The sequence below is a fragment of the Misgurnus anguillicaudatus genome, chromosome 20, assembly GCF_027580225.2.
Source record: "Misgurnus anguillicaudatus chromosome 20, ASM2758022v2, whole genome shotgun sequence".
Classification (NCBI taxonomy): Eukaryota; Metazoa; Chordata; class Actinopteri; order Cypriniformes; family Cobitidae; genus Misgurnus; species Misgurnus anguillicaudatus.
In genome coordinates, this window is record NC_073356.2 from 32943907 (window position 1) to 32959546 (window position 15640).

At 35.6% G+C, this 15640-nt stretch overlaps 1 protein-coding gene across 4 annotated transcripts in view; it reads left to right on the forward strand.

Moving 5' to 3' along the window:
- Positions 1–11586, forward strand: part of LOC129455060 (glutamate receptor ionotropic, kainate 5) — a 175412-nt gene extending 163826 nt beyond the window's left edge. Inside the window, exons 20-21 of one of the 4 annotated variants that reach the window (XM_055219702.2) lie at positions 5824–5990; positions 9018–11586. In XM_055219702.2, the coding sequence (XP_055075677.2) occupies positions 5824–5990; positions 9018–9620 (770 nt within the window). In that variant the 3' untranslated portion in view covers positions 9621–11586. The remainder of the gene's footprint in view (positions 1–5823; positions 5991–9017) is intronic. The other 3 variants (XM_055219704.2, XM_055219705.2, XM_055219700.2) reach the window with 3 other exon arrangements.
- Positions 11587–15640: the final 4054 nt, after the last annotated feature.

Consider the following 15640-nt stretch of genomic DNA (forward strand, 5'->3'; position numbering starts at 1 on the left):
GATACCCAGCAACATAAAATACAATGGATAACAGTTTAAATGTTTATTATCAACAAGCAAATTGCACAAATTCGTTGAAAAATTTTACCTGCAAAACGCCCTTTAAAATGATTATATTAATTCCTACTGCCATAGCAGTTTCAAATGGCACAAACTAACATTTGCAGTGTTTTTAAAGTGTAACACATTTTGTCCCGTGTGATGTCTTTTGTAGGCTTTTTATATTAGTGAATGTCTTAAAGGTGCCATAGAATAAAAACTTTTAGGCATAGATGAATAATAAGAGCTCAAACACTTTTAATGTAATTCCTAATGCACGCAAAAGAGCGCTGGAAAACAGGCCAAGCTCAACATAACACCGACCGTGACGTCACAGTCGAGATGTACGCCCCAACATTAAATTAAACATTAAATTAAGTACAAAGTTGTTAAAATGCTAAAAACAAAGTTCTGACTGTTAAGGTAGCGCTACATGCTAATTAATGCTATATGCTAGCGTTTAGGCTCACTGCAAAAAATGACTTTCTTACTTAGTATTTTTGTCTTGTTTTTAGTAGAAATATCTAAAAATTCTTAAATCAAGATGTATTTTCTTGATGAGCAAATGACCTAAGAAAATAAGTCTAGTTTTTAGACAAAACATATTACATTTAAGCGAATTTGTGCTAAAAACCAACAACAACAAAAAAAACTGCCAATGGAATAAGAAAAAATGTCTTAAATTAAGTGTTTATAAAAAAATTTAACTTATTTCAAGAAAATTTTTCTTATTCCATTGGCAGATTTTTTAGCTTGTTTTAAGCACAAATTCACTTAAATTTGATATGTTTAGTCTAAAAACTAGACTTATTTTCTTAGGTCATTTGCTTATCAAGAAAATACATCTTGATTTAAGAATTTTTAGATATTTCTACTGAAAACAAGACAAAAATACTGAGTAAGAAAGTAATTTTTCCAGTGCTGAAGTTCTACTACAGTTTACAGTTAAGTTTTGCAGGTCCATACTAAAAAAACAGAAATTTACCACTCAGAAACGTTTATAAACGATCTCCAAATAATGAGTTGTTCTTCAAAATCTGTATTTTTGTCTGATACAGGCTTAAATATATAAGGTCTGTTTGCTAATGTGAGCTACTTGCATAAGAGAAGAGCAGAACCAATCAGAGCAGAGCTCAACAATTATTATTCATGACCCTTCCAAATAAGGCAAAAATAGACGATTTCATTCAAAGGACAAATCCTAGGGTTGTAAATGGAAAGCCCAATCTCACGGAAATTCCTGTTATAGTCTCGAAATATTTGATTAATGTATTCATGTTATTGACACAAATTTCCGCAGTTTTTCGTGCCACTGGAGCACAAATGTCTTTTTGTGTCATTCAGCACAAATTTCTATAAATAGCTTTTCGTGTCTGTGCACGATTTTCTTTATCATGCCATTTTACATTTTGTTTTCGCGTTGTTTTTTCCATTGTATTTTTTGCCATTGTCGCTTTGGGTTGGGGTTAGAATCACTTTCTGTGACATCCTAACCCAAACCCCAACTCTAACCCCAAGCGAGAATAGTTTTAAAAGGGGAAGAAAAACATGTATAAACTAATGCATAAAATTACATTCTAACGCAAACCCCGAATCTAACCCTAACCCCAAGTGGAAAAACGTGTCAATAACAAAAATTACATTAGTCAAATATTTCGTGACTATAACACGACTTGCCATGAGTTTTTATTAGACATGTAAAAAACATTTCTGGATAATTTTTATAAAGTAAATAAAGTTACATACCTTCTTTGTAAATATCCAAAAACAATTTAACACATTATTCCAATGTATTCTCTGGCACCTTAAACACATTTTTTTCCTCTTTGCATTATCAGTAAGTTCAATTGAAATTTATATATATTTAGGGCCAGATTTACTAAACCTGGCAAATTGGCATGAAATCGCAATTCCAAACAAGCGCCAATGGGAGTCTATATTTCTGCGGTTGATTTACTACAAAGGCGCAAATAAAATAACACAGGCACATTTCCATAATGACCAACGCAATCTACAACCCCAAAACAGAAAGAGTTGGGACATAGTAGAAATTGTGAGTAAAAAAGTAATGGAATAATTTACAAATCTCATAAACTTATATTTTATTCACAGTAGAATATAGATAACATATCAAATGTTGAAACTAAGATATTTTGAAATGTCATGCCAAATATTGGCTCATTTTGGATTTCATGGGAGCTGCACATTCCGGGGGGAGTTGGGACAGGTAGCAATGGGAGGCCAGAAGATTTGAATGTACATATAAGGAACAGTTGAAAGACCAATTTGCAACTTTTTAGGTCAATTGGCAACATGATTGGCTATAAAAAGAGCCCCTCAGAGTGGCAGTGTCTCTCAGAGGTCAAGATGGGCAGAGAATCACCAATTCCCCCAATGCTGCGGCGAAAAATTGTTTTCTGAGCTTCTCAGAAAAAAATTGCAATGAGATTGAAGTTATCTTCATCTACAGTGCATAATATCATCCAAAGATTCAGAGAATCTGGAACAATCTCTGTGCGTAAGGGTCAAGACCGGAAAACCATACTGGATGCCCGTGATCTTCGGGCCCTTAGATGGCACTGCATCACATACAGGAATGCTACTGTAATGGAAATCATAACATGGACTCAGGAATACTTCCAGAAAACATTGTCAGTGAACACAATCCACCGTGTCATTCGCTGTTGCCAGCTAAAACTCTATAGGTCAAAAAAGAAGCCATATCTAAACATGATCCAGAAGCACAGGCGTTTCCCTGGGCAAGGCTTATTTAAAATGGACTTTGGCAAAGTGGAAAACTGTTCTGTGGTCCAACGAATCAAAATTTGAAGTTCTTTTTGAAAAACTGGGATGTCATTTCATCCGGACTAAAGAGGACAATGACAACCCAAGTTGTTATTAGCGCTCAGTTCAGAAGCCTGCATCTCTGATGGTATGGGGTTGCATGAGTGCGTGCGGCATGGGCAGCTTACACATCTGGAAAGGTGCCATCAATGCTGAAAGGTTTATCCAAGTTCTAGATACATATGATCCCATTCAGACGTCGTCTCTTTCAGGGAAGACCTTGCATTTTCCAACATGACAATGCCAGACCACATACTGCATCAATTACAACATCAAGACTGCGTAGAAGAAGGATCTGAGTACTGAAATGGCCAGCCTGCAGTCCAGATCTTTCACCCAAAGAAAAGATTTGGAGCATCATAAAGCGGAAGATGCGACAAAGAAGACCTAAGACAGTTGAGCAACTAGAAGTCTGTATTAGACAAGAATAGGACAACATTCCTATTCCTAAACATTGGTCCTCCTCCAGCTGTTCCTTATATGCACATTTAACTTTTCTGGCCTCTTATTGCTACCTGTCCCAACTTTTTTTGGAATGTGTAGCTCTCATGAAATCCAAAATGAGCCAATATTTGGCATGACATTTCAAAATATCTTACTTTCAACATTTGATATGTTATCTATATTCTACTGTGAATAAAATATACGTTTATGAGATTTGTAAATTATTCCATTCCTTTTTTACTCACAATTTCTACTATGTACCAACTTTTTCTGTTTTGGGGTTGTACTAAGATCCACTAAAAGTTGCAAATAAGCAGAGCTGATGCTCTTCAGTTTCAGGTGATCTACTAACGCTTATTACACGGCTCTCTGGAATGCTTGATTCTGATTGGTAAGTGGAGAAATTTGCAGGTTTGTTCTTTTCAAATAATAACTGCTCCAAAGTAATAACGCATAGCCGGTACTACTTGTATGATTAAAATCGCTCCGCGCCAATAAAGATTACTGTTTGGCGCCATCTTGTGACAAACACTGGACAACCACAATTAAGAATGGAAAATTTTGACATTAATTTTAACATGTACGGAAAAAACAAAACATTTAAACAGTGGATAGAAGAACGAACAACGACAAGACACAGAGAGCTTACTGAGACTGAACTTGACAAAATAGAGCATGACAGCTACGAAGCCAACACACAAAAAATACAGAATGGGCATTAAAACTTCTCAAAGACTGGCTAAAAGAGAAAAAAATGGAGACAGACAAGTATGAAGCAGAGGATCTTAATAAGGTATTACGATTATTTTATGCATCGGTGCAAAGTTTTGCGGAAGGATAAAAATGTTAATTTAAAACAAATATGCCAATAAAATGTTTCAAATTCTTATTACAGTAGCCGTGTAATAAGCGGGATAATGTAGAGGCAGCCACAGCTTCGTGTCGGGTCCTGATCACACTGTCGGGGCTTATTTCCCGATAACTACCGGCTGCCTCTACATTATCCCTTACATAATGCGCTTGAGTTCAGCACCACGGAAATCGCAGATGAAAATGTGGAGTGTAAAATTCCAGCTACTAAGTAAAAGTACACTAAAAAGAACCGGAGGACAAAAGATGAAGTTATACAAGAAGTTTTGAAACATCTTATGTGACTTCTCCTCGTGACTCCTCTTTTCTCTCCTTAAACTAAACATAACATGGCTAGGCAAACAATATATATTTTTAAAAAAATTTCCTCTGTCAAACTAAATTTAAATACTATCCTACCATTAATTGTTTCAGATAGAAACAATTCTACAAATGCATATGCAATAAGGTCACCTTTACGAAATAAACACCTTCGCAAAAATAACACATTTTCAGAGCCTAATTATTACCTGATTATCCACCGCTTGTGTCCCGTCAGTCGTAACTACAGATAAGTTGTTATATCTTATAACTTTTTGAAAGGGTACAGCCCAAATGACAGCTAGGGTGCATATTTTGACATTTTTTCTGACAGTACACTGAAAAAAATTATTCATTGAATTTAATCAATGTTTTTAAGGTAAGTGGTTGCAATCAATTTATTTAAGCTACATTTAAACAAAAAAGATTAGTAACGTAAAATAAAATATAAAACTTTTGTTTAAATGTAGCTTAAATAAATTGATTGCAACCACTTACCCTAAAAAAATTAATTAAATTCAATGAATCATTTTTTTCAGTGTACTGGAATTTTTATGAGCTAATATTAATTAATTAATATGAATGCACAAGTGAGCATGTGTGTTTACATAGCCAGTGCTGTTTACAGTATTTTCATACAGTATGTATATTTATTCCTACCTAATAAATGATTAAATAGAAACATTTATTGTGATTTGGTTTTAAAAGCATATGATGCAAATCGCACAAACGTCGGAAATGGGTTATTTTGTGTTGTCTGTATTCATATGTTGCTTGTAAGATGTTCAGTATCCATCTGTCTGTTTTAAAGACAGATGGCTGAGAGTTCTGTGCATGTGTATTTATGTGGTCTGGTGGTATTTGCATTTCCGCGTGTAGTCGACTACACAGACCCAAAGGGAATGAAGAGAAAATAGTAACTGTGGGGTGCAGGCGTGCGCTCACATATGTGCGTGTCTGTGTGCGAAATTCATTTAATTTCTTTGCTTCGGTTTTCAATACTCGTATTTTCACCAGGAAATGGCAGTTGCAGTCTATCGAGGTTATTTACAGCTCAAATTTTCAGATTATGAATAGCGGTTTTGTGACTGTGTTTATAGTCATTTCCTCTGGCGCACACGCCATCTGTGAGTAGAGAAATATGTGAAAAAACAACCAGAATAGTGTTTAACTTACAAAAAATGAGGAATACTCATTATACGTTTTGTGCCATTTTAAAACAATGATTGTGCATCTAACAGGATCATTCAGGAATCCTGTTGGAATACTCTGCTTCGCAATTGTTCTGTTTTGTGTTGATTGTTTGTTGTGTCATGTTTTTTTCAGGTCTGGGTATGGAGAACATCGGGGGAATCTTTGTGGTGCTGATATGTGGGCTCATAATAGCTGTTTTTGTGGCCATTATGGAGTTTGTGTGGTCCACGCGCCGCTCGGCCGAGACAGATGAGGTACGCCCTCAATCCTGCAGCGCCCGAAACCACAGACACACCAGAGTAGGTTACAACGCCAACATACGCCGTCTGTGTTTGTGAAATATATAGTGTTTATATGATTTGTTTGTAGCATAAATGAATGCTACTTTTGTAGAAATAAATTATTATTTAAAGTTAATAGATTTAAATGATGATCGCCCGAATAGACCTTCCCACTATAGTGCTGAAATCCAGTGCAATATTTACGGGAATTTGTATGTATTTAATTAAATGGTTAATTCATAAAAAACACTTTTTAAGTTTTTGTACGATTTGCATTCACCCCTATGATGTTGGGGTTTGGTTTCATTATTTTCATTTTTATTAAAGATAATCTTAATTTTCTGTACGATTTACTTATATTAAAATATGTAAAATACGTACGAATTTCTGTGACACCAGGCTGTAAAAATCAGACAATTTTCCACAATTTCCCATATGATAGGCCTAGATAACGATGGGACACATGGGATCTACAGTATGTACACAGCCCCAGGTCAAAATAGATCACATATACTCCCCTGTGATATTTTGGTTAGATATGTTATTCTAGGGGCTCAGAGGACGAAGCTTTTAAGAGTCAACAGTCACAACATTTTATCAGCTCTAAGTCTATGAGATATTGATGTCTGTTTTTCCATCCTCCAGGTCAAAATTGTAACTCGGTTCACTTTGAAACATAATTGTACACCTCTCCATTTGAGTATTATTCGTGTTCGATAGCAAGTTGGTGCAGAACAAGTTACACTGCAAAGTTTAATACAGGGGTTCCTAAACTTTTTAATTCAAGGAGCAACCACACTGCAAAAAATAACTTTCTTACTTAGTATTTTTGTCTTGTTTTAAAAAAATAAATAAAAAATGCTTAAGATGCATTTTCAAAATAAAAAAGTATATTTTTTGACAAAAATCTCAATGGGGTAAGAAAACAATCTTAATTCAATAAAAATTAAAGAACCTTTTTAGTACTTTATTTTACAGTACGTGTACTTACCTTGTACATATATGGTAAATATGTTGTACTTACAGACAAATGTGTGGTACTTATTTTTGAGTATCTACATGGTAATTAAATGGTATAATTACTGTACTTACCAGTGGTACATACTTTGTAGTTATTGTGTAACTCTAGATAAGTACTGGGTAATACCAGATACATACGTATAGTGTAGGTATACTGTAACTAACAAGAAACACTACTGTACTTACAAATGAATGTACAATATAAGTTATAGACTACAATGCATCATATTTAATGGTTTTGCTAGTTAATATAACTCACAGTGGTGTATGTATACTATGCTATATCTTAGGTGGTAGGTCCTATGTAATAACTGTGTAATATGCAGCACTTTATTTTACAGTCCTGTTTCCATGCAGTTACTATGGAAATACTAGTGAATGTACCCAGTAGGTAATGCGTACAGTATTTAATGCTTGGGTTTAAAGGGCAAATAAATGACAAAGATATTGAGTACAAAAATGCCACATCAGTAATGTTTGTTATTAGTTATCATAAACATACACTTCATTTACTTACACTGACCTGTAAGTAATACACACTTACCATATATTAGGGATTGACCGATATGGATTTTTCAGTGCCGATGGCGATACCGATTTTTGTTCCATCAGCCTTAGCCGGTGACCGATACAGGCTGCCGATTTTCTTGAGCCGATATTTGGAGCCGATACTGCTTTTGTTCACTCAATTTACATCATAAAAATGACACGATGATGCCAAATGTTACAAGTCTCAATTTTAAAAAAGTAACATTTATAGAACTTAAAAAACTATATTTAACAAATAGTAAAAACAGGTGAGGGTGTTATGGAACAATCTTTTGATGTTGTCATGGAAAGGTTGGTTGTTTTTAGTTACATGACCTGCAATTGCTTGCGGCTTCTGCATTCTTCTGTAAATAATGCCTGAAAAAAATTGCAGAACACGGCAGCAACCTATCGGCTAATGCCGATACACATAAAACTCGCAAATATCGGCCCGATATATCGGCCGGCCGATATATCGATCTATCACTACCATATATATACAATTTGTTAGTACAGTAGTGTTTGTTATTAGTTATCATATGTACACTATAAGTACCTGTCATTAATCCACACTTCCATGTAAGTACTAAATATTTATATTGTATATTCATTTGTAAGTACAGTAGTGTTTCTTGTTAGTTAAAGTATACCTAGACTATAAGTATGTATCTGGTGTTACCCAGTACTTATCTAGAGTTAAATAATAACTACCAAGAATGTACCACTGATAGGTACACAGCTTAAAAAACAGACAATATATGAATCCGGGCCGGATCCGCACCAGAGCTGCCGACTTCAATGTGGATCTGGCCTGGAGTTGTCTGCTGTCTGTCCGGTTTAATGCATAGGGTTATGACTAAAAACTGATTCCTTGCTAATGGTATAAGCATTAACCTAAGACCCAACAAAGGTTTGTGTTTTAATTCGATTTTTGTCACATTTGTTTAATTCTGTCATTTAAATGCTGTATATTTATTATGCATTTACAAGTGACTTAACTCTTTCCCCGCCAACATTAAAAAAAAGTTGCAATATATAAACATACAATATACCAAATGAAAGAACAGACCATCTGCTTAAAAAAAACATTTTATCCTGCCTTAATTTGTTCTCTTTTATCAGCTCTCAAATATGGGTAGGTTTCTTTAAAAATACCAAATTTTGAGCAAAAAGCTAAGAAGTATTTTTGTAAAGGACTTTTGATAGAGAACAGATTCAGAGCGATCTTCAAAACATACAGGGAGTTTAAGATGTTTGCCCTGAGGGAATACTTCTGGGTTTTATAAATTGGGTAAGTTGGCCACCTGGTGGATAATAGCGGAAATACGGATTGCCGGAAAAACTCGTCATTAGCAGGGAAGCGGTTTCTCTTTATTGACAAGTTAACTCAATCAATGAGTTAAAGAGTTAAACTTAATCAATGGCGGGGAAAGAGTTAAACATGTGAAAACATCACTGGGAATTTTCATGGCCGTCTCTGTTTGTCTCCTCACTCAGGTGTCAGTGTGTCAGGAGATGATGACAGAATTCCGGAATGTAATTTCCTGTAAAAAGAACTCTCGTTTGCGTCGCCGTCGACCGCTCTCGTGCCAGGGCGTCCTCCGGCACCCGGCCCGTCTCCCGTTAGGAGCACCCAGACCCGTACGTCTCGTACGAGATATGCGTTCTAGCAATGGCAAACTATACAGCGGGACGGGGTCATTAACCACAGCCCCAGCTGTACCCAGCGGGGGCCCTGCAGAATTGGGCCCGGGCCCTCAGCGACTCCTGGAGGACCCTCTCGGGGCCAACATCTCCAATGCCGCACCGGCTCTTATTCCAGCTCCGGCACCCCGCGGCTGCACGCACGTGCGAGTGTGCCAGGAGTGCCGTCGGATCCAGAGCCTTCGTTCCACGTCCGCTTGCTCGCGCATCTCACCGTTGGCCACAGCCACCTCCTCCCTTCCACGCCTGCCCCCACCACCCTCCACATCCAATACAAACACCGACAGCGAAGGAGGTGGCTCTGTAAGCCCCCGCAGGCCCAAACCCACACCCCCTCCTAGGCCGATACCGCCCGCTAAAACGCCCTCCACAGATCTGCTCTGCAAGCAGGACTGAGGAAGAGGGAACATTTGTGGAGAATATGTGTGAGGACGGACACGCTTTAAGCAGAGACTCTAAAATAGCTCCGCCGACACCTCCAGTCAAAGTGACCTCTGGGATACTAAAGAAATATGGGCCATTTTGGCGGCACGTCAGACTGAAATTATATTAATGGAAGCCGAGTGCGAGGAATTGGATGGTTCAGCCAACCGCTTCCTCTCCAAGTGTCCAGTTTAACACTACGTCATGCAATGGCACAGGGGAGCCAGTGAGGTTTGGTTGAGACGCATATCTCATGAAAGAATGCTATGCAACATGTCATGAAAGGATAAACTGGAGAAGACATGACAGTTTAATTTTACATGGTTTTACCGGAGAGGACGTGATCACCGCCACTCCTTTATAATTTGGGGGATTACGCTCCTGGGAAGACAATAGAGTCATTACCTGAAAATGTGTTCACAAAGAACTGAAATGACTACTGTGCAAGTTCATTTTCTTTCTCTAATAGTGAATTGAAGGAGGATGTAAAGCTTCCCTTTATAATTACTTTAATTCCTAAAGATCACTTCTGCTTCATTTCTAGCTTTTCAATTTATTTAATTCTTAAATTCTTTTAAACGTAATATCTGTTTGTCCTCCTGCCTGTGTCTCTGAAGGCATTTCACATTTTTCTGTTTTGAGGTGAAATGTTATGGAAGGGTTTTTCCTAAAAAACACTAACTGGCAAAAGTCTATTCCCAATCCATTCACGTCCATACTATGACACATAGTGAAATTATTCATGAATGAATGATGAATTGATTGGGATGTAAAGTTGGAATTTTAATAGCAGAATGGAGTCAGATGTTGCAGTGCACGCACTTCCGATGAGGCTTTTTGACTGGGACAGCGAAGGTCAAGTTCGCCCTAAAAAAAAACATGTATGCATTTGACAGATGCTTTAATCCATCCTACCTATCCTGTATCCAAATGGTAAAGCCGGTTGTCGTAAACGTCATTTACACTGTCAGATAACTTCATTCGCTAGATTTAAGAAAGACTAAATTCGGATGCCTTAACTAGCTGGTGACGTCAATCTGCGTGACCTGGATGATGTCATATAAAGAAGCATTGTTTCGACTGTAATTCAATTGAAATGAGAAATGAGTGACTATTTTTTCCTTTTAAAAATAGCATACATTTTTACTTCACTTGAACAAGATTTGCAACTCGAAGCAGATTGCAAAATATAAGAACGAGAGAACGGCGAGACAAAAAATCTTTTGGGCACCTGAAAGGCTGTTTGACGATGTCATCGGGCTATGGGCTTTGTGCCCAGCTGCACCGCTTCCTGGGCCTCGGCCGGCTCCTTGTTTCCTGTCTGCCATTGTTGGACGGGCTGATTAATCCAGGTGTGCCTGACCTCAGTAGTCACAACAACAATAATCAGACACACCTGGATTGGTCAGTTTGTCCGGTGGTGGCGGACGGGAGGCGGGGAGCTGGCTGGGGTTCGGGAGGTGGTGCAGCTGGGCATAAAGCCTATTAATGATGATTTTCATTACAGAACTAAATGAGCCACTGTTATGAAGTGCACTAGAAGTTGCTGTCTGGATTGTGAAATGCCAGGATCCATTTATATCAAAAAATACACAGCAGCCATGTTTTCAATCTCCAGTATTATAGCATTCATATGTTGGTGCTTTTTTGGTGTGCGTGCGTGTGAATCAAACAGGGACAGATGGGGTGTAATGCTATTTGTGATCAGTTTTTTTAATCAAAGTTGATTTTTATTTCCTCATTGATTTTGAGAGATTTCTATACCAGTGCTTGACGAATCACACCCACGATGATGAAAATAAAGTTCAATGATTCAGATTATATTGTTATTACTATTCTAATGAAAATGTGGGTTCTGTAGGAGGGCTGTTACCCTCTTTCGTTAAATATACAGTATAGACACGTTTGGAATAAAACTGTGATTCAAACTGTGAACTTTGTCTTACATGAATACTTTATTCTTATTCATGACATTTACTTTATTATTTATTCATTTAAGCATGTTCATATATTACTATTCTAGAAGTGCCTTTTTGTTCAGTATTTGTACCATGATACTAGCATGCACTGCAAAAAATAAAAATTCTTAGTATTTTTGTCTTGTTTTCAGTAAAAATATTTAAAAATTCTTAAATTAAGATGCTTTTTCTTGATGAGCAAAACGACCCAAGAAAATAAGTCTAGTTTTTAGACCAAAAATATAAAATTTAAGTGATTTTGTGCATAAAACAAGCAAAAGGGGTAAGCAAATTTTTCTTGAATTTAGTGTTTAAGAAAAAAAAATCTTTTTTGCTTACCCCATTGGCAGATTTTTTTGCTTGTTTTATGCACAAAATCACTTAAATTTAATATTTTTGGTCTAAAAACTTGACTTTTCGTTTTGCTCATCAAGAAAAAGCATCTTAAGTTAAGAATTTTTAGATATTTTTACTGAAAACAAGACAAAAATACTAAGACATTTTTTTCTTGAAAATAATTTTTTTTGCAATGCAGTATTTATACCATGATACTAGCATGCACTGCAAAAAATATTTTCAAGAAAAAAATATCTAAAAATTCTTAAATTTAGATGCTTTTTCTTGATGAGCAAAATGACCCAAGAAAATAAGTCTGGTTTTTAGACCAAAAATATCAAATTTTAGTGATTTTGTGCGTAAAACAAGCAAAAAAAATCTGCCAATGGGGTAAGCAAAAAATTGCTTACCCCTTTTGCTTGTTTTATGCACAAAATCGCTTAAATTGGATATTTTTGGTCTAAAACTAGACTTATTTTCTTGGGTCGTTTTGCTCATCAAAAAAAGCATCTTAATTTAAGAATTTTTTTGATATTTTAACTGAAAACAAGACAAAAATACTAAGATTTTTTCTTAAAAATCCTTTTTTGCAGTGTGGTCTTTAACCCCTTCAGACCTCATTTTTCAGGTGTTTAATCAGGGTGCCTTATTTTGATTGGTTGATTAGCATTATTGTTGGATTTAACCACAAAAAAATGTTATGTCCATTCCAGTGGACGCAGGGTCTGAAGGGGTTAATATGTGAATCATGGTAGTACCATATTGTAATTTAAAGTACTGTACATGCCCTGCAATATTATAATGGTAATCATTTAGTACAAAATGTGACCCTGGATCACAAAAACAGTCATAAGTCTCACGGGTATTTAGCCAACAATACATTGTATTGATTCTCTTATGCCATAAAATCATTAGGATGTTAAGTAAAGATCATGTACCATTAAGATGTTTGTAAATTTCCTACCGTAATGTATTTATCATAGTAATATGTGTTCCTTAGGACTTCATTTAGACAACTTTAAAGGTAATAGTCTCAATATTTAGATTAGATATTGCACCCTCAGATTCCAGATTTTCAAATAGTTGCCAAATATTGTCCAATCCAAACAAACCAAACATTAATGGGAAGCTTATTTATTTAACTTGACGAAAAATTTACCTTTATGACTGGTCCAGAGTCACAAATCATTATGGTAATATGGTACTCCTGTTGTACATGTTTAATTTGTGTATATCACAGGTCATATTACAGTTCTCACCCCGTTTAACCAAATTTCTGCAGTAAATGTGTCTGTCTTGGTCAGCACAATAGTAAACCATTTATGTATTCACATTCTCATATTCTCAAGTATCCTTGACATTTGCGAATGTTTTACATGAGGGCATTTGCAGCCAAGGCGTGTGTTTTTTTTTTTTAATGACTAAATGTCAAGCTTTAGTGCTGTTACAGTTGTACATAGAGACCAACTAAAGGAAATAAGCTGTACAGCAATGCCCTCTAGTGGTTGAAAGAAACATTTTTTCCCTCAGGTCTAAAGTGCACCTGTTTCATTGCTAAAACAATGTTATTTTGTGTATTTGGTATAATACACTGTGTTTGCGTGGTTTATGGTTAAAAATACACATTATTTTCCGCATACTGAACATTTTTGTAGCTCCAGATTTCACTCTCTTCTGAAATGCACAGATTTGAAAAGCGTTGATGGGCCAGCTTATACGTTATGATTGGCCTGAATGCCACTGATGTCAGCCGTAAATGTCACGCTCCTTACCCTGTTGGAGACGATAACTCACGTCATCGTATACTTTGGGTTTTTATCTTTTGCATATCCTTAACATGTAATACACACTTACACCCCAAAGGAAATGTAAAATCGTGAATCGGACAATATGTGCTCTTTAAAAGCATTGGAAACACTTTAAAATAAGTTGTATTTGTTAATAATTAGTTACTGCGTTAGCTTACATGATTTAAAAATGAACAATACTTCTATAGCATTTATTAATCTTAGTTCATGTTAATTTCGGCATTATCTAATACATTTATAAAATCAAGCCTTGTAGCTGTTAATATTAATTAATGCATCATGAACTGACATCAATAACTGTAATGAGATTAATTAACATAAACAAGAAATAATACATGTTAAAAACTATATTGTTAATGCATTTACCGGTACTAATGTTTATTAGGGTGGTCCTTATAATGGGTCAATTTTTTTAATGTTCAACTCTCACCCCCTAAATGTGTTAGGATATCAATAAAAACAAACTGTGCAATTTTTTTATTTGTTTCTACAATATCTAGAGGTTGCTCAAATCACATATTTTTGCAATTTAAAAACGCACAACACACATAAAACTTTCTTCTTGGAGGGTAACTTTGTTCCAGTTATTTCAGTCTCTTCTGATCCGAGTAACCATATAGCATATTTGTTTCGTGTTGCTTCAGCTATTGTCTCAGTATATTGTCTATTGTGTTTCATTCACAGTGAAGCTTTCTTGCTTTGAAAGATATATCACAACTAAAACAGGAGTTTTAATTGCATGGAGCATGCTCAAATAAGTCCATTACTGCCATAAGTATATATTATTAAACAATTATACATGCTAGCACAAAGTATCACATAATATGCAAATGTGTTAAACTTAAGAGGTCTTGAGCAACATTTTTGTCAAAACATGTTTATTATTATGTTATCATGTTATTATTTTGTTTTATGGTGCTAGCTGTATTTTTTAAGTTATGAAGGTTTAAATCAAAACAAACCAACTGCACTTGAATTGATATTTATTGGAACAAACAAAAAAACGAGATTTCTGAAAAAAAACGGAGTTATCTCGTTTTGCATTAAAACTCTTCAAATATTAATTTATATTAAATGTTGCCCAATTTTTATATTTATTTATTTAAACATATTGGTGGGGTGAAAGCATGAACTTGAAGTTGAAAAATAAGGACCAATGATTACTAATACCACTTTATTGTAAAGTGTTACCAAAGCATTAAAGGTATTGCAGAGGATTTTCTTTTTCTGGGTGGATCATCAAAACTATTGGTCCTCCTAGTTGTCAATCAAGAGTGTTGTGCAATTGCATTTTTTTTAAAAGTGGAGAAGGCGGTTCTTTTCTAAAATTCGAGAAAACCGTCTGCTACACCTTTAAGCTCTTATAACAGAACAGAAACTAATTGTAAGCTAAGGTAAAAAAATTAATAACACTGGCTTAGAGAATTAATAAAATGGTCCTATGATGTAAAATTTTGGTACAGATACATCTGAGACCAAAGATTTGAGGTGCTAATATGAACTCTTTGGGTGCAAATGTGTACTTTTTAAAAGGGTACTGCCCCAGTGACAGCTAGGGGCAATTAATAAAAAAAAGTCTAAAAGTTTGTAGAACAACAAAACAAGAACCTATTTTGCAATCCCATTTAGTCCTAGTGGTGCCATTTCAGACAAAACAGCTAACTGAAAGAGATGCTGTGATATAAACACATCATGTCTGTTTATAAGTGGTTCGCTATTGCTTGTGAAGAGTCAAAGGTGGATGCTTTACAGCAGCCCTTAAACCGCTTGCCAATGTTTACGCACCAGACAGAGGAATAATTTAGTTATTTGCAAAACTTGATTGTGCATTGCTAATAAGTTGTGTACCAAAATAATGTTTGGCTGTCAAGATTTTTATCTGCAATCTTTG